At 41.2% G+C, this 23,289-nt stretch overlaps 1 protein-coding gene across 9 annotated transcripts in view; it reads left to right on the forward strand.

Moving 5' to 3' along the window:
* FAM13A (family with sequence similarity 13 member A) overlaps positions 1–23,289 on the forward strand; it is a 505,365-nt gene that overhangs the window by 183,471 nt on the left and 298,605 nt on the right. For all 9 annotated transcript variants that reach the window (XR_003856193.1, XM_029597821.1, XM_029597782.1 and 6 more), the window contains exon 7: positions 9,150–9,230. Coding sequence is in view for 8 of the 9 variants with exons in the window: in XM_029597821.1 (XP_029453681.1) it covers positions 9,150–9,230 (81 nt within the window). In the remaining variant the exon portion in view is untranslated. The remainder of the gene's footprint in view (positions 1–9,149; positions 9,231–23,289) is intronic.

Raw genomic sequence — 23,289 nt, forward strand, 5'->3', positions numbered from 1 at the left:
TTACCAACAGCGTCTATACCCCACCAAATTTCAGCTCTGGCGATCGCTCTAAGATCCCTGATGGCGATGAAGAAAAAGACAACAGATTTAAAACAGTTCTTCTTCTCTAAACACGTGGCCGATATGTCAGAGGATGAGCTATGCCACTGTGCAGGCCACAGGGAACAGAAATGATATTACTGACTCCCTTTTTGGATCATCCTCCAGCAGCACCACTGAACTACCATCCAGGGACAAGCTGCGATCATGGTTCATGGAACTACGATCAGACATGAAACTGCATAAACAAGAACTATTAGAGTCCATCTCGGATATACGCAAGGACCTCGCCGCACTCAAAGCAAGGGTGGATGACATCGATATTTGCATTGAGAGTCAGGAAGACTCTCTCAAAAAAGTGCTGGCCGAGCAGAAAAATTTACAAAAGGAAAATGTCCTATTAGTGGAAAAAATTGAAGATTTGGAAAATCGTTCTAAGCGGTCTAACTTATGAATACGTGCCGCCCCAGGGTCTCCAGAATATATGGACTGCTTTTCTGTAGCCAGATCCATTTGGAGCTTTATACTATCTACCGACGAGGGCGCTCAGACATCAGGTTCCACTTCATCCCGCCAGATCAAAATTGACATAGCACATAGGGCGTTGGGCCCTGCAATGGCAAACAGAGTTGGGACATAGTGCTACGTCTGCATAGTTTCTCATTGAAAGAAAAAATATTGACAGCTGCGAGAAAACAGGCGGAGTGGGTTTGGGAAGGGCATAAACTACTCATTTTTAATGATATCACCCCAACTATGTTGCGCAAACGCTTTGAACTTAAGCAGGTTAACCTCTGCCCTACACTCCGAAAAGGTCAACTAGTGCTGGACTTTCCCCTCTGTCTCATTTTCTCGGTAAACGGCGTCGCCTTTAGAGTGAAGTCTTTGTCGGAAGCGGGTGAGGCATTTGAGTGAGCCAGGATTGTCTGTAAACTTCATCTCACCAAAATCGACCGAGCAGGGAGTGACATCATCCACAACCCCAACCAAGATGGTGTTGGATCAGGGAAGGACAGCGTTGGTTGAGGCGCTATTCTGCAGATGCTAACAGCTTGATGTCAGACCAAGGATGAACAGCGAACTTTGCCATATCCATGTTCACTGTTGGTCCTTTGAACTCAGTTTTTTCATTATCTCTGATTGTGCTTGGTTTTTCATTCTCCTGATGTTGACTTTCTGGTGTTTACTGTTTGCAGTGCTGTGCCCTACAGATACGGGGCCAAGAAATTGCGTAGCTAACTTGTGAGCTAACGATTCTGACAGGCTTTGCTAGCCTGTGTTACTATAGAGGGGAGCGCAGGGGTGGGAGTTTTATTCTTCAACTGAGTCAATTCCCCCATGGCTGGTGTGATCGACGTTAGCGGTTTAGTGGATAGGAGTTTTCTGGGGGGGGGTGGGGGGTAATAGCTCCACCTGTAAGGGAAATGTATTGGTTTGGGTTTAGGCAGATTTCCTTTCACTATTATTATCTTGATGGGGAAGGATGGGGAAATTCGTTCAACAAGCTCATTTTTCTATTTTATCTTCATTTCATATAAAAAAAAGGACTAATGGCTGTGTGATTCTTATCCCTGAATGTAAAAGGACTCAATACCCACAGGAAAAGAAGTTTGTTATTTAAAGAGCTCAGAAGGCCATTATAGTACTCCTTCAAGAAACTCATGTAAAGAAATGCTAATGAATACTTACTTCAGAACCCGGGGTTTCCACATATCTTCTTAGCTGCTAGTTCCAAGGAGGCAAAATACATGGGAGTGGGAGTTTTAATTGCTCGCACCCTCTCATTTGAACTTTTGTTTCAATTACCAGACCCCCCTGGGAAGGTTTATTTTTGTCAAAATAAGGGTTGGGAATGAAATGTTTTCCATACTTTCTATTTATGCACCCCTCTCAGATTAAAGGCACATTTATATGTAAATTGGGGACTATTCTATCTCATCATGCAGAAAGTTTAGTTGTCTTAGGGGGCGACTTTAATTTCATCTGAAATATCAAACTAGATACATCTGCCCTCAAATATAGCAGAGGGAGAGGAGTAAGGAAGGATTACGTATTTTGATGGAAAACTGGGGATTAGTAGATGTCTGAAGGCAACGTCACTCTCATTCTCAAACATACACCTTCTTCTCTGCCCCTCACAACACTTATTCTGGCATTGATTTCTTTCTCACTGACAAACTGCAACAAAATCGTGTACAGGCACTGGGCATTGGTAATATTACATGGTCGGACCATGTGCCATCTGGTTTGAATTAAGATTGAGAGACTCTGATCCTGGGCAACGTTATTGGAGGCTGAATGACAGCCTATTAAAAGATGGGGAATTTTTTAAATCCATGGTTTCTAAACTTCAAGAATATTGTACCCTAAATGGTTCTTCCACCGTCTCTCCTGGAGTTGTGTGGGAAGGATCTAAAGCTGTTATGAGAGGCCTATTCATATCCTAAGCCTCTTACCGAAAAAGGGAAAGAGAGAAATCCAGAAACAACTTACTAGGCTTGATAGCGGCCCTTTCCCAGGCTCACATGCTAAATCCTACACAGGGGATTCTATGCAAGTTAGCAAAAGCTAGATAAGAATTTGCACTGCTAGATTCTGATCAGATAGCACACCAATTAGATCTCAATAAACAAGTATTCTACAAAGAAGGTAACAAAGCCGGCAGATGCTTGGCGAGGAAATTAAAAGCTAAAATCACTCAGAATTCCATCGCCAAAATCAAGACCAACTCTGGTGCTATGGCTACCTCCTCCGCTGATATACGTGCCTGCTTCACAGCATTTTATGCTCCTCTTTACAGTAAAAATCCATCTGTTGTAGACCAGGGTATTAACAATTACTTGGCTACCACCTCATTACCTTGTCTAGCAGAGACTCTGGCCAACTACTTAGATGCCCCCATAAGCACAGAGGAGGTAGCCCAGGTTATAAAGTTATTAAAATCTGGAAAAGCTTCCTGGACTAGATGGTTTACTAGTACTTATTATAAAACATTTTCTCACCAACTAGTCGAACTATTAGCAGAGTATTTCAGCAGTGTATGAGAAGGTGCTGTTTTCCCACCCTATTCCAACATGGCAAGTATAACAATATTAGCCAAGTCAGGGCGTGACCCAACTCAGTGTGGATCATATCGACCTATCTCCCTCATTAACCTAGATCTCAAAATTTTAGCATGTATTTTGGTGAATTTTTGGCAAATTTTGGCATATTTTAGAAGTAGCCTAGTGGTTAGAGTAGCAGGCTATGAACCAGGAGACCAGGGTTCAAGTCCTGCTGTTGCTCCTTGTGACATTGGGCAAATCACTTTACCTTCCATTGCCTTAGATTGTAAGCACTCTGGGGATAGAGAAATACCTATATGTAATCCATTTTGAAGTGCTTAAAAAAGTGGAATATAAAAAAATCAGAACGCTTAAACAGAATCCTATCTGACCTTATACACATGGACCAAGTAGGCTTCATCCCCAAGCGTATGGCAGCAGACAGCATGTGCAAGTTTATAGATGCAATATGGTGGACCAAGAGGGAGTTCATACCAGCTATAGTCCTGTCAATAGATGCGGAAAAAATGTTCGACATGGTCCACTGGCCATTTCTGTTTCAAACACTAGAACGAATGGGCTTTGGTCCCTTCTTCTTACGTTGGGTGAGATCACTTTACCAAGCCCCTACTGCATGCATCAAGGAGAACGGGGGGATATGGTCCCTTTTTCAAGGTGGAGAGAGGGACCCAGCAGGGTTGTCCCTTATCTCCTCTTCTCTTTGCTCTGTTCTTGGAGCCCTTCACATCTAGAGTGCGATCGTCCCCAGGAATTACCGGCATAGAAATGGGAAACATGAACATCAACATATCGCTTTTTCGGACAGCATTCTTTTTACTTTGTCCAATCCTTCTTTGTCATTAAGGAGCATAGCAGGTGACTTAGATCATTTTAGATCAGTATCTGACTTCAAGGTTAACCTTGAAAAATCACAGATTTTAAATCTCACACTTTCTAATGCAGAAGTTAGTGATATCAAATCAGCATTTCTGTTAAAAGGCCAAAAAAAGGGATACAATATTTAGGAATAAGATTAAATTCAGAAGTCACAGACCTCTTTTCTTTAAACTATGTTCCCCTGCTGAAAGCCATAGTATCAGATCTGACAAAATGGGAGAGATTACACTTCTCCTCGATGGGGCGCATATCCGCAATTAGAATGAATGTCCTGCCTCGCTTTTTATACTTTTTCACAACACTGCCAATCTTTCTGTGCCCTACGTTACTCCTTAGGTGGCAAAAAAGAGTATTTGATTTTATTTGGAAGCGAGATCCTCCTAGGAGTACCCACTTTAACCTGGTACTATGCTGCCTCTCAATTGAAGGCCATCATTGATTTTCATAACCATTTATACCTGAAACAATGGGTCCAGTTTGAGCAATTGATAGTAGGCAATATACCACTTTCTGCATTACCATGGCAACCCAGGTACACATGGCCCAAGATTATTAAATTACCCCTAGCTCTACAAACCACGCTAAGGATATGGGACCATTGGAAAGTTAAGATGGTGAGGAATTTCATATCAAAATTCCACTTTCCCCATGGGGTATCAGAACAAAGCTTTCATTAAAAGGAAGAAAGGGGGAATAATACACTTTGAACCCTTATTTTCTGGAGGCTCCATGAAATCCTATGACTCTCTCTTTAACCAATGTGACCTTTGTGCTTTTGATATATTAGCCTATGCTCAGGTGAGACATTTTTTAATGCTTCCAAACGTGCGCACCTCTTTGTCCAATGGTAAAACAATATTTGAACATTATTGCTCTGGAGTCTCCCGCCTAAAAGGCCTTGTATCTAAACTTTACACCATCCTAAATAGCCCTCTGAAGTCCACCTTTCCCTTTATGGCAGCCAGGGAAGCTGATTTAGGGTTTTCAGAGTCTTCTGAATTGTGGGACTGTATTTATTTATCGGCAAGTAAATGCTCAGTTTCGGCACAACAGCAGGAAAATTGTTGCAAACTTCTAGTGAGGTGGCACATAACACCAGTGCGACTACACCGTATGTACCCCTCCACTACTATAGCTTGTTGGCGCCTCTGTGGGAATATGGGAACCTTCCTTCATATATGGTGGAGCTGCCCAATTATTTCTGTACTTTGGAAGAAATTAAGTCTGGGTAAAGGGAATGCTTAGAATGGAGGATTTGTATTATGCCGGTCTTGCTTTACTCAATATACCATCTCCAAAAGTGGATAAATTCCAACAGAGGCTGTGTCAACAAATATGCATAGCTGCCCGTTGTGAGATAGCATGGAGGTGGAAGAGCTCAGAACCTCTCCCAATATCTGCGATATTGCAAAGAGTAGCTATTATCACTAGGGATGTGAATCGATACTGGACTCATTTCCGGTACCGATTTCGGGTAAAAACCACGGGAAATCTTCATTCCCGCAATTCTTACCCGTTTTAATTGGCTGTGTCGTGCTGAAAAAAAAACCTACCCCGACCCTTTAAATTTAATCCTTTCGCATCCCCGACACCCCCTTCCCCCAAAAAACTTTTAAAAGTACCTGGTGGTCCAGCGGGGATCCCGGGAGTGATCTCTCGCTCTCGGGCCGTCGGCTGCCACTAATCAAAATGGTGCCGATAGCCCTTTGCCCTTAGCATGTGATAGGGTATCCGTGCCATTTGATGGCCCCTGTCACGTGGTAGGAGCACAGGATGGTGCGTCTTCCCGCCCCTCCCCAAAACGATAAGAGAACCCCACGAAAATTTTTGTGGGGTTTTCCTATCGGGTTCAGGGGCCCCCCGAATTCTGATGAGTTTGAAAATATCTTCCGATATTTTCAATTGTCAGAAAAATGATTCACATCCCTAATTATCACAGCTATAATAGCTTCTAGGAATGATAGTAAACAGGCCTATCAGAGGACTTGGGAGCCTTTTCTAAGCTGGGAAAATGCAATTAATTCTTTATCATGAAGTAATGAGAAGACCCAGGTTTTGTATTTCATTCCTATATTTCACTTCTTTTCTATTGTTATCCATGTAACTGACTGGTCTTGCTATCTGAGGGTATTGTAGTTCAGCAGATAGTGAATGCAATAAGGTATGTTAGCATGTTAACTCACAATGCTATGCCTTAAACGTATTATAATAGATTCAGGTGGAAGGGTGGGTGGGGATGGGGATTACAATTGATTGGAAAGTTAAAACTGAATGCAGTCATTACACTATATTGCCTTTTTCCTGTTTATTTAAATGTTCTGGCTATGTAATTATTACATTTCAATAAAAATAACAAAAAAAAAACTGGGGCAGAAGAGGTAGAGGGAGACACACTGGGTTGAGAGGAAGGGGGTGTTGTCATAAGAAAGATAGAAATGGGAAAGAAGATCAAAAAATAGTAGAGACAGATTCACTGACAGAATGGGCATACAAGAGAAAGAAATGGTACAAGATAGTAAAAGTGACATACATTAAAAACTTGTAGACACCTTCACTCCCTTATATCTGGCACAGAAATAAATGTTAACAAAAAAACCTCCAAACACTGTGATCTCTGATGTCCCGGGTTGGCAGTAAAGTGTATTATATGCTATACATAGTCAGATACTATATTACTGGTTAACAATCAAATGTGCATAACAGTTGTTATACCGGCCCGAAGCATCAGAGATCACAGTGTGTTTTCTGTATGTGTATGAATGTTAGTATGTGTGTGTATGTTTTAATGTTCGTACATTGTGAGTAATTTGAAAATGTAACATCTTGAAGCAGTGACAGCTAATAGAAAGTGGAGACGATGAGAGGTATACGATTAGGTATAAACCATAAAAAAATGGTATAGTGCTATATGAGTTCTTGGAACCTTGTCTTAAATTTTTTTAAATGATAGAAGCTTGAGAGTTAGATCAACATTTCCTCTTTATTAAACAATTGCTTGCAGGGCACAGTCACCATACGGACTGTTATACTCGGCAGAGCACACACGTCTCTCCTCCTTTTAGAAATCCTCCTGGAAGGAGCTGTTGGTAAAAACTCTGTGTATCTCTCGTTTTTGAATTGAAAGTCTCTGCAGGGCTCCACTACTCTTCCTCATATACCTTGGTTACAGCATTTACCATTATAATTTTGGGCTTTGTCCCTCCCGACGCAGCCCTTGTGGCGAAACACGGTCCGTGTCGGGGGACCGAAAGATTTATCTACAAGCAATTGTTTAATAAAGAGGATATGTTGATCTAATTAATTCTCAAGCTTCTATCATTTAAAAAAATTTAAGACAAGGTTCCAAGAACTCGTATAGCGCTATACCATTTTTTATGGTTTACATCTTGAAGCAGTAACATGTAACCCACAAACAAATGTTACACATTTGATTCTTAACCAGTATTACTGTATCTGTCTGTGTAGCATATAATTACCTTTACTACTTAATTGTGTAATCTATATGAGAGAGCAGTTTAACGTTATATTGGAATCTAGCAATGTTATAGTACAAGTAGATGTTTTTTGTTCATGTAGAACTTGATAGAGCAGGCATTGCTCATTTATTTTAATGTGGTTATTTTTGTAATAATTTGTTTTTATCTTTTCACATTAATGCATCTTTTTGGAAATTTTTTTTGTACATCACACAGAGCACTTTATTGATTACATACATTGCCCAATTTCTTTATTTTATTTATTTCTCATTTCTTATATACCGCACCTCAGATACCAGACCTGGCCAGGGCTGTTCACAATTAAAACAGTTAAAATACCATCAGTGTAAACTTACACATAATCAAATAACACAATAAAAAGAAAAATCTTAATACCTTGATAACCCTGAAGTAAACACTGTCAGCACACTCTATGCGCCCAGGCTATGCTGGAAAAAGCCAAGCCTTTACCTTTTTCCTAAAATTAACGTAATTCTGCTCTACCGTCTCCTCCAATGGAGCCGAATTCCATAACCCTGGGCCACTAACAGAGAACATCCTTTTCCTGTTTAGTATCTTACAAATGTCTCATCTAGATGGAACCAACACCAAAGCAGCTGATTTTGAGCATAGACTACGAGCGGGGATATAACTCTTAATCTTTTCTTGTAGATTATTTGTTAACCTTTATTTCTATTTATTCAAGTGGATTAACATGGTAACAGAATTACTTTATCCCTTGCATTTTGTCTTCCGTTAGAGAGAGAGAGAGATAGGAATAAGAAAATAATGACAGGTAAGAAATCAGAAAGCAGATGCTGAAAAAGAGAAATGCAGGTATGCAGATGGGAGAAGATGCAATGAAAGAAACAGGCGAGAGAAATGTTGTATCCTAAGGACTGAAAATAAATGAACCCCAGAAAACAGCAGGAGGATTGAAGCCCTTCACTCCTAGAATAATTAAAACGTGAATAGCTCTGTGCTATTTTGTGCCTTCTCTTGCTCTCGGCCCTGAATCATGTCCTTCTCCTCATTTTTCCCTGCATTATTCTTGCCAAATATCACTTTCTCTTTGGCTCTTTATGACCCCTCTCTATAGTCCATGCCAGCTCTTATTTCTCATTCCTCTCACTCCCTGATTAATGTATCTCTTTATTCTTGTCTTACTGGCAAGACCACCCCTTGTATCAGACACAGTGACAGGGGCAAAGCTTGATATATCAGGCTCTCTAGCCACCTCTCGATTTGAATTGATTCTATACAGAAACCATTATTTAGCTTCTAATCAGTTTACGAAAACCAGTTGCACAGCTCCTTCAGCAAACGTTGCCAGAGGATGTGGTTAGTGCAGTTAGTGTAGCTGGGTTCAAAAAAGGTTTGGATAAGTTCTTGAAGGAGAAGTCCATTAATGGCTATGAATCAAGTTTACTTAGGGAATAGCCACTGCTATTAATTGCATCAGTAGCATGGGATCTTCTTAGTGTTTGTGTAATTGGCAGGTTCTTGTGGCTTGGTTTGGCCTCTGTTGGAAACAGGATGCTGGGCTTGATGGACCCTTGGTCTGACCCAGCATGGCAATTTCTTATGTTAACCTAGTATAACAGCTCTGTGCCTGTGTTTGTATGTAAGGAACATGCCCTGTTATCTTTTTGGCTGTGTCAAGTTTTCATTCTGGCTTACCTCTGTTTTACAGGTCAGTTGTGAGCAACTTTTGCCAGTCAGTCTGACAAATGCTGTGGAAAGTGATGTGCCCAAACCATTCCCAAGAAGAAAGGTAAGATGTAACAGCCATGGCGTCTTTGATAAGGCCACATTGCGATGTGTGCAATGAGGTTTGGAAAGGAACTAGAGGAGTGTGTGGATTGATGAATGATGGTAGATCCTTTGATCGTAGCTCTGCCCATTCACTTCTAGCTTATGGTGAACGTCCTTTACTATTTTAAGAATTTGCTTTGTGACTGTGAGGCATAATTTGGTGATTTCAGGCCAGGTCATAGTATTAGACAACTTCCCACAGTATACTGTACAATTAACACTATTTTACAGAACTAATATGTTCCCACTGTGGCTGTCAGAGAAACCATGAATTTTGGTAGAGAGCTGAGCTCTTCTTTATGAAATGATGTCACCTTCTCAAAAATAGGAGACAGAGGCCGAGTCCTAACAGGATGGCCTGAGCTGATCAGTCAGATAACATTCCAAGGTGAGAAGTCAGAGGAAATTTGAGCACACACTGATATTTACAAATGAGAATAATTAAATAAAGCCCAAAGGGCTGAAGCAGAGAATGTCAAAAGTACTGTTAGTATCTAAAAGGTTTACAGAAAAAGGTACAGTGGAAGTGCAGGTAATTTGAAGCAAAGCTTCTGAGCTTCAAAATATGTATTTTACTTGAAGATTGTTTTGGAAAATCAATACTAAAAACAATTAAGACAAGTTTTGAGAGTGGAGGCCTAGCTACATTTTTGTGAATGAAAGTTGAAGTCTGTTGCACTTTTAGAAGCCTGACTAGATTTTGGCAATGCATTTGATAGCCATACAAGTGCATTGGGCTACCATAGGAGTATATTGAACTTGCAGAGAAATATATGAAGTAGAGACTACTTAGGAATATTAAACATAGATATCAAAATATTAATCCTAATAAATGAATGGTGAAGGAAAGGAATATAGAATCACAGATGAGCTGAAATGAGCATTTTGGAGGGAACTGAAGAAGACTGGAACAGTGTGCCTGTGACTAGATTGTGAATGCTAGAATTGAATTATGTTAAAAAAAAAAAAAAAAAATCCCTAGCAGAGATCATATGATCTTTTTCGGATGTATCTGGGAGACTATAGAGAATCTTAGGAAGACATTTCTGAATTTTCTGTGCGGTTATGTCAGAGAAAAAGTTAAGGCTTGTAAGAGAAATAAATAAACCACAGGAAGCAAAGATGGCATCTAAACACACAGTCAATATTTACCTAAGATGATGAAAGAATTCACACCCAGTCTCACAATGCTGCCTTCAGTTAATGAGTTTAAGGAAGGTGCAAGCTGGCAAAATCCAGCCTACAGACTGAAAAGGGAATGTGTTCAGGACTTGGTTTCACAAGTGACTGTGTTGGTGATGAAAATATGAAATTGTTGAATTGTGTGGAATATCAAGAGAACCGGGGAAGAAGAAATAATATTTAACTGATAAGGATTCCAGAATTGATTAAAGATAAGAGTTGCAACAAATTGTGAAATCTTGGTTTCCTTGAACTCTAGGATTTCAACCAGAAGAATTGCCTGTAAAGGTGGAAAGAGTTCCTAGGATGGGAATAATATGAGCTAAAAACAGGCCATAACCGGACATTGTGAGACTTTTAAACTTTGCAGATAAAGGGAAAGTTATGTCTTTATACATTTTTCACCAGAGAACTGAAGGGCTAGAGTGCCATATTGTGCAGAGTTAAATGAGCAGCACATTAATTTTATGCTGCTGTTTCCAGCTAAAGTGAAGGTGTCTCATCAGAATACATCAGAAATTTTAGAAGATCCCTTAGAATTGAAAACCTTTGTTGCAAATCTGCCAAGGGGCTAAGAACAGTCTCATGGATAAGGACGCGAGAATGCTATGGTGTCTAGCTTGTGCGGACTTTAATTTGTTGCTTTGCTTTTCACTACTGGTTATCAAAGGATTCACAATCCTACTTAGTTGTTTGTTAAAGTCTGTTTTTTATGACTTGATTGCTGAACGGCCTAGTATATTGAGAAGGCTTGGGAGGCCTGGGTTTGAAGCACGTGTGACACAGATAAAATTTCATGTGGAGCTATGAGGACTTTGTTCAGGAATTTTGATGACTGTCAGGTTGACTTGTGCTACAGGAATGTGCTGATTTGAGGCAGCACCAACTTCCAAGTTGTGGGGACAGGAATGCTCTCTATATTTGTTTTGAGAAGAAAGTTTGATGGCTTTGTGAGATGGGCTTATACTCTAGGAATATGCTGATTCCTGGCAGCACCGGCTTGCAAAGATGGTGGGATCTGAAATGTGGAGCTCCAAAGATTATGCTCAAGATTATTTTTCTTTCTTTGTTAGAATTTTAAATAATTCAAATAAACAAGTATTTGAAAAAGAAACAGAAATGCATAAAAAGTAAATAAACAGGAAAAAAATATATTTCCATAGAATTTGCAATACGCTTTTCAAATGAGAACCACAACTGAAGAGAAAATCCAACAGAAAATGTCCTAAGGCATGATAAATCAAGGGAAATAAAATCACCTAAGCTGAGTGCAGAAGCTTTTAGCTCTCACCAATGAACTGCATTCCCATAACATGTACAAGGTTAGCTTACATTCCCCTTCTTAGAAAAAAGGAAATATTTCATTGGAGACAGATCAAAAAAATAATATTTTACAGCTGCCAATATTACAAAACATGTTCATGGGAATCGAGTGAAACAGGCAGCCCTCAATTCCAGCACCTTAGAACATTTTGAAAGAAACTTTTTCCTATGTTCCTGGGTGGACCTGGCTAAGTCTTAAAAAATCCAGAATTGTTGCCCATTAAATAATACTTTATGAAAATGCAAACAAAGTACATAATTACAACCCTGAAGAAAAACAAAAATTACAAGCAAAATTGCTCTACTAAGTACTTCTTCATTACATCTCTCCAAGAAACCAGATATGTTTCAAATGTATGTTTTTGATGAGTATGAATGTATGATTGTAAAGCACCAAGAAATGGTGATTGCTATCTACAAATTTATTAAATAAATAAATATGTCCAGGCCGACCACAGAAACATCATCTAGGTCCCCCTCTACTAAAGCCCCTTTGGCCTTCTTCCTCCCCACAGGAAGATATAAGAAATCTTACTAATAGGTGGAAAGCTTGCCTTGGGTATGTGCAACACAAATGTAAGTTATGACTTAGACAATTCCATAGGAGAAAGAAACTTCATAGCAGGAAAATTCAAAATGCACAAATTCAAGGATCTAGCTGAATCCTCCAGGTTTTCCAGCAGACAATGTTAGTCCCAGATCAAACATGTCTGGTCATTGTCTGTGAAAACAAAACCTCCAAATCAGCAAACTTTCCCTTGCAGAGATCCATTCTGGTCTCCTAAGTCTGAAATCTAGAATATATATCAACTATCGACAGAACTAAAGAAGAAATAGATTGTTCTAGGGAGGATATCACATTCCAAATGGAATCCAACGTAAGAGCTGAATGTTTCATGAAGGAGGTTCTAACCTTGAGTTCAGCAGTCACTGTGGAGACCTCCAAAGAGCTGAATATGCTCTTCCCCAAAGCCGGTGCTGCAACTGCTTCATCCTCGTTGCTTACATTGGAGTCGTCAGCTCCAGCCTTAATATCCTGCTGTCAGTTCACACTCTGCTCCCCTGCCTCCTCTTCTGCTCTCACAGGCTCCAACATACCAAAGGAGACAAATCAGTAAAAGTCCAATGTCAAAAACTGTCCCAGAATCTCCACTTGAGCTGGAAAGGGTAGCAGTGGCGGCACTGTATGGTCATCAGGGCTCAATGATGTATCTGCCTCCAGTGAAATGTTCACCCCCAACTCCAGCTAAGCTGGTTTCCAAAGCCATTACAGGCCAAAGTTGTATATGTTCCATAAGGGAGGTCTGACCGAGCTGTGGCCTTGAGAAATTGGAAGTTTTCCCCTTCACAATGCACTTGCACTTCCCCATAAAATAAATACAGAAAGAAAAAACACCAAGAGTGATTCAAAGGCAATATAGGAGCCCATACACACATGTCCACACTCAGAACCCCATCTTGGATTCCTGTGCTCTGGATTATGGATGACTTTATGAAACTGACTTGTACTACAGGAATGTACTGATTTGTTGTGGTACCAACTTGCAAGTCATTGAGATCGGAAGTCCACAACATTTGTTCTGAGAACCTTTGTTTTTTAGTGGTGACTCTGATCTGTGAACCATACTGCATATTGATAACGACTTGGAGAAAATCAGAGGCGTGGCCTTGAAGTAAAATGCAATGCAGCTGAAATTTCATGTGGAGCTACAAGGATTGTATTTAGATTTGATCTGATGTGTTTTTTCCACCTTCAGAAGTGATGACTTTGTGAGATTGTCTTGTACTGTAAGAATATAATGATTCTTTGAGGCACAAACTTGCAAAGATGTGGAAGCTGGGTAAACTATAATCAGATCTGGGAATTTGTGCAGTCTGAGCTATTTCAAGCTGAATTGGGCTCTCTTTCTTAACTTTTCTTAAGCTCTATGGCTATGACATGCTGATGGGGCTATATCTCATGTTGGCCAGGGAATAACTGGCCAACTGCAGTGTCAGTGAAGATTTGGCAGCATAACATCATTTGAAGAGGATGGGGCCTGCAAGCCCAGTTTTATGTTAAATTGTAAAGTGCAAATGCAATGAAATAGCAGCAAACAGTAATAAAAACACAGTGGGGGAGCCCATCCAGAGCAGATCATAGGTTATACAGGTTTGAGATAATTCTAGAAAAGAAGAAATTCTTTGTTTTATCTTCTAGTTCATCTCAAGTTGGTCCTAAACAATTATTCCAAGTGGTAAAAAAGTTGACAGAACTCAGCCAGGAAGTAAATTGTTCTGCCAACTGTGACTCGAATTGTAATGTTCTCTCTTTTTTTTTTTTGGGGGGGGGGGGGGGGGGTTAGAATAAAATTGCATCAGTTAGAAAGGGAAGTGAACAGGCTATCCATTACAGAATAATACATAATTTGATCTTCTGGACTGGGAACAGACCAGGAAGATATTGACTAGGATTTTGTTTGTTAAATCCTTGCCCTTTCTGGCTATTGAAGAGAATAAAAGATAGAATGTTGGAGGAAATTACTACGATACTCAGAGCCAGAATACAAAGACCAAAAGGTAGGACCAAGTTCTGGCAACTGACAGATGAACCTACTTCATTATAAATACAGGTCTATACAGGAAACAAGATGGCTGTCAAGGGGAAGTGAGGGGTGCTGGGTAGAAGGATTGTCTAGATAGTCCACAATAGCTTATAGTGCCTCCTACAGGCAGGAAGAAAATCCACCATTGGATCCTTACACAACCCTAGTCCAAATTACACCTCAGATGATCCAACAGCAAAGTTAAAAAGTATCCGTAAGCTATGCCCCCTCCTGAAGCCAGATTTCCTAATTTACAACTATTTGTTCTGTAAATTTGCTCCAAAAGGGTAAATTGGAAAACAGTGTAAAGTTAGATCAAACATTTGGATTGAAGGTTGACTTTTTCAGTAAAGAATAAATTATTACTGTTTTTGGAACCAAAGGGAAACAGTCTTTGCCAAAAGAGACATGTGTGATCTTAGTATCTCCTTCAACATTCTATCATTTGCCCTCTTCAACATCTGGAAGACTGCTTTGCCTGCAGATTCTACATTCAGTGGTCCTGCTTGTTCTCCCTCCTGGGTTCCTGGATTTCTGTTCCCGTTCCTCACCCTGTTCGTGCCGAGTCCAAACCTGCTTCTCATGCCTTGCTGGCCACCAGCACCAGAGGGCTCAACCCAAAGGGAAGGTGTCTGGCATAGACAGAATTCCCTCTATCGTCAGTGGCCTGGATTTGACATTTATTTATTTATTTATTTATTTATTTATTTATTTATTTAAGGTTTTTCTATACCGGCATTCATGATAAGATCATATCATGCCAGTTTACAAATAACAGGGGGTGCAGAAACAAAACTTTGTTCTTTCAACAAGTGAGTAGGAAGCAAAAGTTACAATAAAACAGGGTTGTATAACTGGGGTAGGAAGGAGACAAGAATAGACAGGAGTAAAAATCTTTACAGAGGTAACTTATTTACATTGTGCAGTAATGACTCTTTATGGATATATACATTGGGCAGTAAGGTCTCTCAATGGGTATTCCCTGACACTAGGCCTCTTATTCTGGGGCAACTTGCAGACAGCAACCTTCACAAGATGTCCATCAATGGAAGGGCTAATAAGCTGTAAATATAGTATCCTATATTAGGAGAACCACTGATATTGCTTTCTTTTTATTGTGTGTGCTTAAGAGGTATCTCCTTTTCAAGATTCAGATTTGCTGAAAGAAGCAATGCAGTCGATAGTCATCTTAATTTTGAATAATTGGAACATGCCGTTTGTGGGTTTGCCAATCAGACTTGTATAAAAACTCCAAATGGTCCAGTCTGCAGAGGCAAAGGTTGTAGCTGGTTGTAGATACAGATATGCCATGTTGCCTGTTTGAAAGAAACTCCACTGACTGCCAATTAGAGCTTGAACTAGTTTAAATTGTCATCTTTAGCATTAAGATCCTTGCATGATATTGGCCCTGAATGTCTAGAGAATGTTATTGTGTGATAAACTCCTCAGAGAACTATAAGATCAAATACTAGTGAAAATCAGGTCCTGTTCCTTTTCAAGGGCTGGCCCCCAGATGTTGGAATGAGATCCACAAGGAAATCCACTTGATGTCAAATTATCTCTGTTTCTGCCTCCCTGTTTCTGGTGGGAGACTCAAGCTTTCTGTATCTGCTAACCTTTTAAAGAAGTTCTCTAGATTTTCTTGAAATAACTACAGATTGTCCTGAAAGGACAAGCCATTGAGAAAAGCTATCTGCTGCCCACTGTTTCTACCACAAAGATTTTCTTGTTGCCACTAAATATACACCATTCCTTGTTACCAGCAGTGTTAAATTATATGTTGTGTCATCAGTTTGACACTGTCAGCAAGCTTGGCATTGTCTTAAGAATGCTGGAGTTGGGGGGGCGCTCTTTCTCCTAGGATCCAGGCTGCCGCACTAGATCCCATCACGTGGTCAGACCACAGGCCGGTATGGATAGATTTAGGTTTGCAGGAACAGGATGCGGGGAATCCTTTGGCGATTGAATACCTCAATACTTAGGGATGATGCTTCTGTTCAATCTTTAAATAAACAGCTGCAGGAATACTTTCTCCTAAACTCCCAATCTTCTGACTCATATAGTGTAGTTTTGGATTGTTCCAAGGCACTGGCCAGAGGCTTACTTATGTCTAAAGCAGCTGCTTGCAAGAGAGAGCGGGAACAGCACCGCATAGCTTTGATGCACAAGGTGGAGCAGCTTTCTCACCGACACATGTTCTCTCAATCGAAAACAACTTATCATGAATTGATATTAGCTAGGTCTGAACATCAGCAATTAGATGACAATAAAATCTTGTTCTCTCTTGAACGGATTAAGCAAGCCTATTTCGAAGGCGGAGATAAAGTGGGCCGTCTATTAGCCCATCAATTAAAATTCCACCTGTCACAAAGCATCATCCCTAAAGTTAAGGATGTTACAGGGAGAATCTGCACTGAGACTGAGATATGGAATTGTTTCTCTGCTTTTTACACGGCCCTCTACAACAAAGACATCCTTATCAAGGATTCTGCCATAGAGAGTTACTTATAGATTATGGACCTACCTCTTTTGTCAACTGCACAATGACAATTCTTAGATAACCCTGTCTCAACAGATGACGTTTTGCAAGTAATTCAATCCCTCAAAGCTAACATTTCCAGGACTAGACAGGTTCTCGAGCGAATATTATAGTAAACTCTCTCCAATTTTAGTGGAACCTCTAACCTTTTTTAAAAATTTTCTTCGGGGGTAGGCTCACTTCATAAGCACGCTAATGTCACAGGAATAATAGTAATTGCCAAACCGGGTAGAGACCCCCACTTTGTGTGGGTCTTACAGACCCATATCTTTAATTAATCTAAACTTAAACATTTTGGCTAGGGTCCTTGCTCTGCGACTGAACCAATTTCTGCCTGCTCTGGTCCACTCTGACCAAGTGGGCTTTATACTGCAACGAATGGCAGTGGACAGTGTTTGCAAAATTCTTGATTTGATGTGGTGGGTGAAAAAAGTGCATATTCCATCTGTGCTTTTGTCCATTGACACAGAGAAGACTTTTGATCTTGTACATTGGCCATTTCTGTTTCAAACTCTGCAGAGAATGCCATTTGGCGCCTTCTTTCTTCAATGGCTAAAGCAATTGTATGAACAACCCAGAGCTAAAGTGAAGGTGAATGGGGGATATGGGAAAGGTTTTCCCATTGGCAGAGGCACTAGGCAAGGGTGCCCTCTTTCTCCTCTCTTATTTGCATTATTTTTGGAACCCTTTGCATCTAGGGTCAGAGCCTCCCTTTCTGTCAAGGGATACAACTTGGTGACTCCACCTACAAACTCTCACTCTTTGTGGTTGACTTCATGTTCATCTTCTCTGATCCGGGCTCCTCCCTGGCAGGAGTAGAGTCTGAATTGAAACTGTTCAGTAAGGTCTCAGGATTTAAAGTTAATTTTGACAAGTCAGTTTCTTAATATTAACTTGCAGGAGGCAGAGGTCGACACTATAAAAAAGCGTTTCACTTTCTGCTGAGCTAAATTCTCTATTAATTTGGGTTCCAGTTTATCCAAATTATTTTCCCTCAATTATCTTCCTCTGTTACGCTCCATCAATAGGGATTTGGAGAAGTGGAGTAGAGGTTCATTTGCTTGGGTGGGGCGTATCGTTGTAGTTAAAATGAATGTCTTGCCTCGGTTTTTATATTTGTTTTCTACTTTGCTAAAATTTATCTCCTCTGCACTTTTGTGTAGATGGCAGAGGAAGATCTTTGACTTCATATGGCCCACTGAATACTTTTCCTCCCCAAAGGTCAGGGTGGTCTTGGGGTACCTAATCTCTCTTTGTATTATGTAGCTTCACAATTGTGGGCATTAATTGATATTACCCTTTTAAGCACGGTGAAACAATGGGCGGTGATTGAGCAAGAAATTATAGGCAATATGCCGCTGGGAGCCTTGCTTTGGCACCCACGCCAGTTGTGGCGCCCTGTGTGCTCCATCCCCTGGTCAACAAATAATACCCTTAGTCTGGTCTCAATGCAAGGCTAAGGTAGTGGGTGATTTTTCTTATTTTTATCAATCAGCACTCTTTCATAATCGCTACTTTCCAGCAGGTCATCAAACCTTAGCTTTTCAATTGTTTCAAAGTGCCGGGATCACTTGCTTTGGGCACCTATTTAGATGTGGAGATTTTGTATCTTTGGATTCTCTTAAGCAACTCTACCCACTTGGTCACCCTAGTTATCTAGTGTATGCCCAGGTTAAACACTTCATAGACTCCTTGAGAAATTCAAATGACTTTCGGGCCAGCAGATCTTTATTTGAAAATTATTGTATACGTGCCGACTCAATTACGGGGTGATATCTAAAATGTGTAGACTTCTTAATGACCCTGAGCAGCAATCTTTTAACCATATTTCCCGATGGGAGGAGGATCTTGGGCGAGCTCTTGAACCTAAGGTTTGGGGCGCCATGTTCAGAAATGCAGGTAAATGCTCCATCTCTGCTCGGCTGCCAGAAAAATTGTTTCAAAATGTTGTATTGTTGGCACCTTACGCCAGAGAAGTTACATAGGATTTATCCTCAACAATCTAATTTATGTTGGAGAACATGCAGGCTGGTTGGCTCTTATTTCCACATGTGGTGGCACTTTTGGAAATCTATAGTGGACTGGATCTTGGATGTGAAACTACCGCTTGATGCGGGGATAGCTTTGTTAAACATTGCTTCTCAGGGGTTGAGCAAATTTCAGCAGCGATTTTGATTGCAGGTTTTCATTGCCACTCCCTGGAGATGGGATGTCACACCAACCTTCTCTGAATTCTTTGCCAGACTTACTGAATATCGTCGACTGTCTTTCTTAAGAGCAGCTAAACCCCACCGTTTGACTTCCTATCATAAAATCTGGAGACCCCTTGACACTCAACATATGTAAGCTGCCTCCTTTATCTCATTAGGCCACTTATGGGACTTGCCTTGTACTTGCAATTTATTGTTTATTGTATAGCGAGACTAAATGATTACTTAGGTCTGCCATGTTCTTTCTTCATTTCTCCTTCTCACTGTGCAGTGCTTGGGGGGGGGGGGGGTAACTGGGGACAGTGCATGTCATCCTATCTGTTATTTGGGCTTGTTTGTATAACGTAGTTGTAGCCAGTTTCTTGCTCTGTACTCTAGTCATTGTGAAAACTCAATAAACTTCTAATAAACTAATTATTTAAAAAAAAAAAAAATGCTGGAGCTCGCCTTCCCAGCTGCTATTTGTGACTGCAAACCTTCCAGCTCCTTCACCATAGCTCTGAGACACAGCCAGCAAATAATTGCTATACTGGGAACGGCTCCAGGAACCTCAGAAACTTTGAGGCATGCTCTATCCTCTTTTCCATTGCATCTTTAAGGGATGCTGACCTTTTATTAACTAACTATTTCTTAATCTATTTTGGGAGATTACATGTATCCGGGTGCTTCAGCTGAATCTACAGGGTGTAGGGATACAAAGCTTTTACATATGTAAATCTTTCTGTCCACATGCATTCCGTTGAAATAAACCATGCTTATTAATGTCTCTTGCAATGAGAAAATTGCACTTTTGTTTCTCGCTTTTGCCAGAACTAGATCCCCTGAGGAAGCCTGCTGATACTTTGGCTGCTGTAATGATAAACATGACATAACGTTTACTAACTCTTTCCACACCTCATCTTTAGAAATCTGGAATAAATCTTAAGTCTGACTCATTCAGCTAGGAAACTAGAGAGGTAGACGCCATCCCCTGAAAGAGAATTAAGGGTCTGCGTGTCTACATCTTTGGATTCAGAATCTGTCACTCCAGGTGTTCAGACCAGCCGTTCCCAATCTGTGGGTCACAACCCCAAGTGGAGATCGCAAAATCCTCATTTGGGTTCGTGAGCATATCCACAAAGCAAAAAAAAAAAAAAAAAGCACCACATGTGCAGCTGGCCCCATGTGTCTGGCAGTCATGTACAGAAAGCCTTCGCTTTCCTTTCATTCACGTGTGCGTCTGCAGTGCTGGCTGAAGAGTGCACAGAGCAGGGAGCAAGTTGCTCTCCTTCCCACCTCATGTGTGCCTGCCACTAACTGAAGAGCAGGGATCAGGTTCTTGAAATAACCACTCACTATTGCTTCTTCCCTCCTCGGCAATCGCTGCCACCAGCCCCGGCCACAAATCCTGCAGCCACACTGGTAATAACTGCCAGCGGGGCTTGCTGTCCAGTCTCCCTTTCCATTGCATTCACAGTTACCACCAGCCTGGGCCTCACCCCTCCCTGTCATCAACAACCATCATCATCATCATCACTGCCATTACTTCTGGCTGCAGAGGAGGAGGAGATGGTCTGAGGCGTTCCCGTTCTTCTCCTCCGGCCGGCTCTGATTGTCAGACAGGTGGGAGAATTTTGAAAAGGCTAAGGGGGGTTGAAAGGGAAAAAAAAGAGTGAGGATGTGAGCCTCCTGGGGAAAGGAATGAGAGAGAGAATAAGGGATTGAGCCTGGACAGGGAAAGGGTGTTGCCTTGGGGAAAAGAGAGTGAGGATGAGTCTGAGTGAGGTGAGCATTGGAGGGAAAATGAGCAGGTGAGTGTTGGGAAGGGAAAGGGGGTGGTCAGCCTGGAGGGTGGGAAGAAAGGGAGGCAATGAGTCTGAGAGAGGATGAGTCTGGGTGAGTGAGCTGGGGTGGGGGGGTGACAGACGGATGAGCTAGAAGGGATCACAGAGAGAAGGGATGAGATTGGCAGTGTGCTGGGTGGAAGGCAGAGAGGATGTTTGGGGGAGGTGAGCCTGAGGGAAGTATGAAAAAGTGAGTGAGTCTGGGGGAGGGATTGAGAGAGATTGGGTGAGTCTGGAAAGGGTCAGTCCAGACTGGGAGGTGAACCTGGGGGAGTGTGAGAGAGAAGTCATGGCTTGAGGCTGGAGTGGGAGTTGAGAGAGTCTGATTGGGGTTGAGAGAGAGAGAGGATGAACTTGGAATGGAGGAGGGTTAATAGTGGAGTGCCCCAGGCATCTGTATTGGGATCGGTGCTTTTTAACACATTTATAGGTGACCTCAAAAAAGGAACAGTGAGCGTGATGATCATATTTGTAGTCAACACCAAATTATTCCAAGTGGTTACATCACAAGCAGATTGTGAGAATATTGCAGGAGGACCTTGTGAGGTTGGGAGACTAGGCAAACAAATGGCAGGTGGGATTTAATGTGGACAAGTGCAAAGTGATGCACAGAGAGAAAAATAATTCAGACTGCAGTGACATGATGTTAAGTTCCATATTAGGAAGTCACCACCCAGGAAAGGGATCTGGACATCAACATGGACAATATGTTGAAATCCTTGGCTCGGTGTGCTGCTGCGGTCAAAACAACAAAGGAATGTTAGGAATTATTAGGAAAGGAAGGGAGAATAAAATGGAGAGTATCAGGTACAAAGTTAAATTGTGAGCCCTTGGAACAGGAAAATACCTAGAGTACCTGAATGTAATCTGCTTTGAAGTGTCTGAAAAGCATAATATAAATCAAATAATAAATAATACATCTGCATTGCTTCATGGTGCAACCACACCTAGAGTACTCTGTGCAATTCTGGTCGTTGCATTTGAAAAAAGGTGTAGCAGAGCTAGAAAAGGTACAGAGAAGGGTGACCAAAATGATACGGATGATAGAATGGCTCCCCTATGAGGAAAGGCTAATGAACTGTTCAGCTTGGAGAAGAGATGGCTGAGAAGAGATGATAGAGGTTTGTAAAATCATGAGTGGCGTGGAACGGGTAAATGCAAATTTAAAAAAATAACACGATTAGGGGACATGCTATGAAGTTACTAAGTAGCCCATTTAAAACAAATCAGAGGAAAAATGTTTTCACTCAATGCACAATTAAGCTCTGGAATTCATTTCCAAAGGATGCGCTAAAGGCAGTTAGCATAGCTGGGTTTAAAAAAGATTTGGACAAGTTCTTGGAAGAAAAGTCCATAAACTGTTATTAACCAGGTAGACTTGAGGAAAGCCATTGCTTATCCCTGGGCATGAGTGACATGCAATCTTATCTACTGTTTGGGATCCTGACAAGTATTTGCGACCTGGACTGGCCGCTTTTGAAAACAGGATGCTAGGCTTGATGAACCCATGGTCTGACCCAGAATGGCATGTTCTTATGTTCCTTAAATCTTTTTCTTATCCATGCTACTCTCAGGCTGCAAGAGACCCAATGATTTAAAACACAGAGCAGTAGTATACAGGGAGGATGCCTTTCCCTTTTCTTTGGTGGTTTTAATGCATCATCTTTTCTTGATATTTAAGCTGGAGTTCTGCAGCTTACTCTGAAAACATTCTGCCCAAGTGCTGGACTTAGAAGTAGCCTTAAGCACCTCTCCAAAGGTAGCACATGCTTGAGAGCTAATCAACTTTACCTTAGGGTTGTTTATACCTTTATCTTGATCTTTCGTCCCTATTTCAGCCATTTTAAATTATTTAGCTATTAAGGGAAAAATTGCTAAGCACCAGAATCGTAATTTACTTCTTACCTTTCTTTTAGACTGGATCTCTTCAGCTGCCATTCCTTCTGCCACCAGGCTTATAGAGCTTCCAGGTGTACGCTGGCTGAGGGGGCCGTGCAGCAGTTCGCAGCGTTCTGGCCTCTTCCATGGTGGTCAGAGGTGTTACACTACAGCTAGGCAAATCATATTGCTAGTTGTACAGTATGACTCCTCCCCCTGTTTAAATGCAGCCCAAAGCACTGTGTCCCATCTCTTCCACTTTGTACAACAGGATTACACAGCCATTTGATTGTGTTGTGTAGGTAACCCCAGTGGTCAGACCTGCCCCATGTTATCCAGCCACCTCTGACAGCAGCCATTCTAAAATAGGGAAGGGCGTGATGATGATCTGGGTACAGAGAAGGGCAACCAAAATGATAAAGGGGATGGAACAGCTCCCCTATGAGGAAAGACTAAAGAGGTTAGGGTTGTTCAGCTT

The sequence above is a fragment of the Rhinatrema bivittatum genome, chromosome 1 (genome assembly GCF_901001135.1).
Source record: "Rhinatrema bivittatum chromosome 1, aRhiBiv1.1, whole genome shotgun sequence".
Lineage (NCBI taxonomy): Eukaryota > Metazoa > Chordata > Amphibia > Gymnophiona > Rhinatrematidae > Rhinatrema > Rhinatrema bivittatum.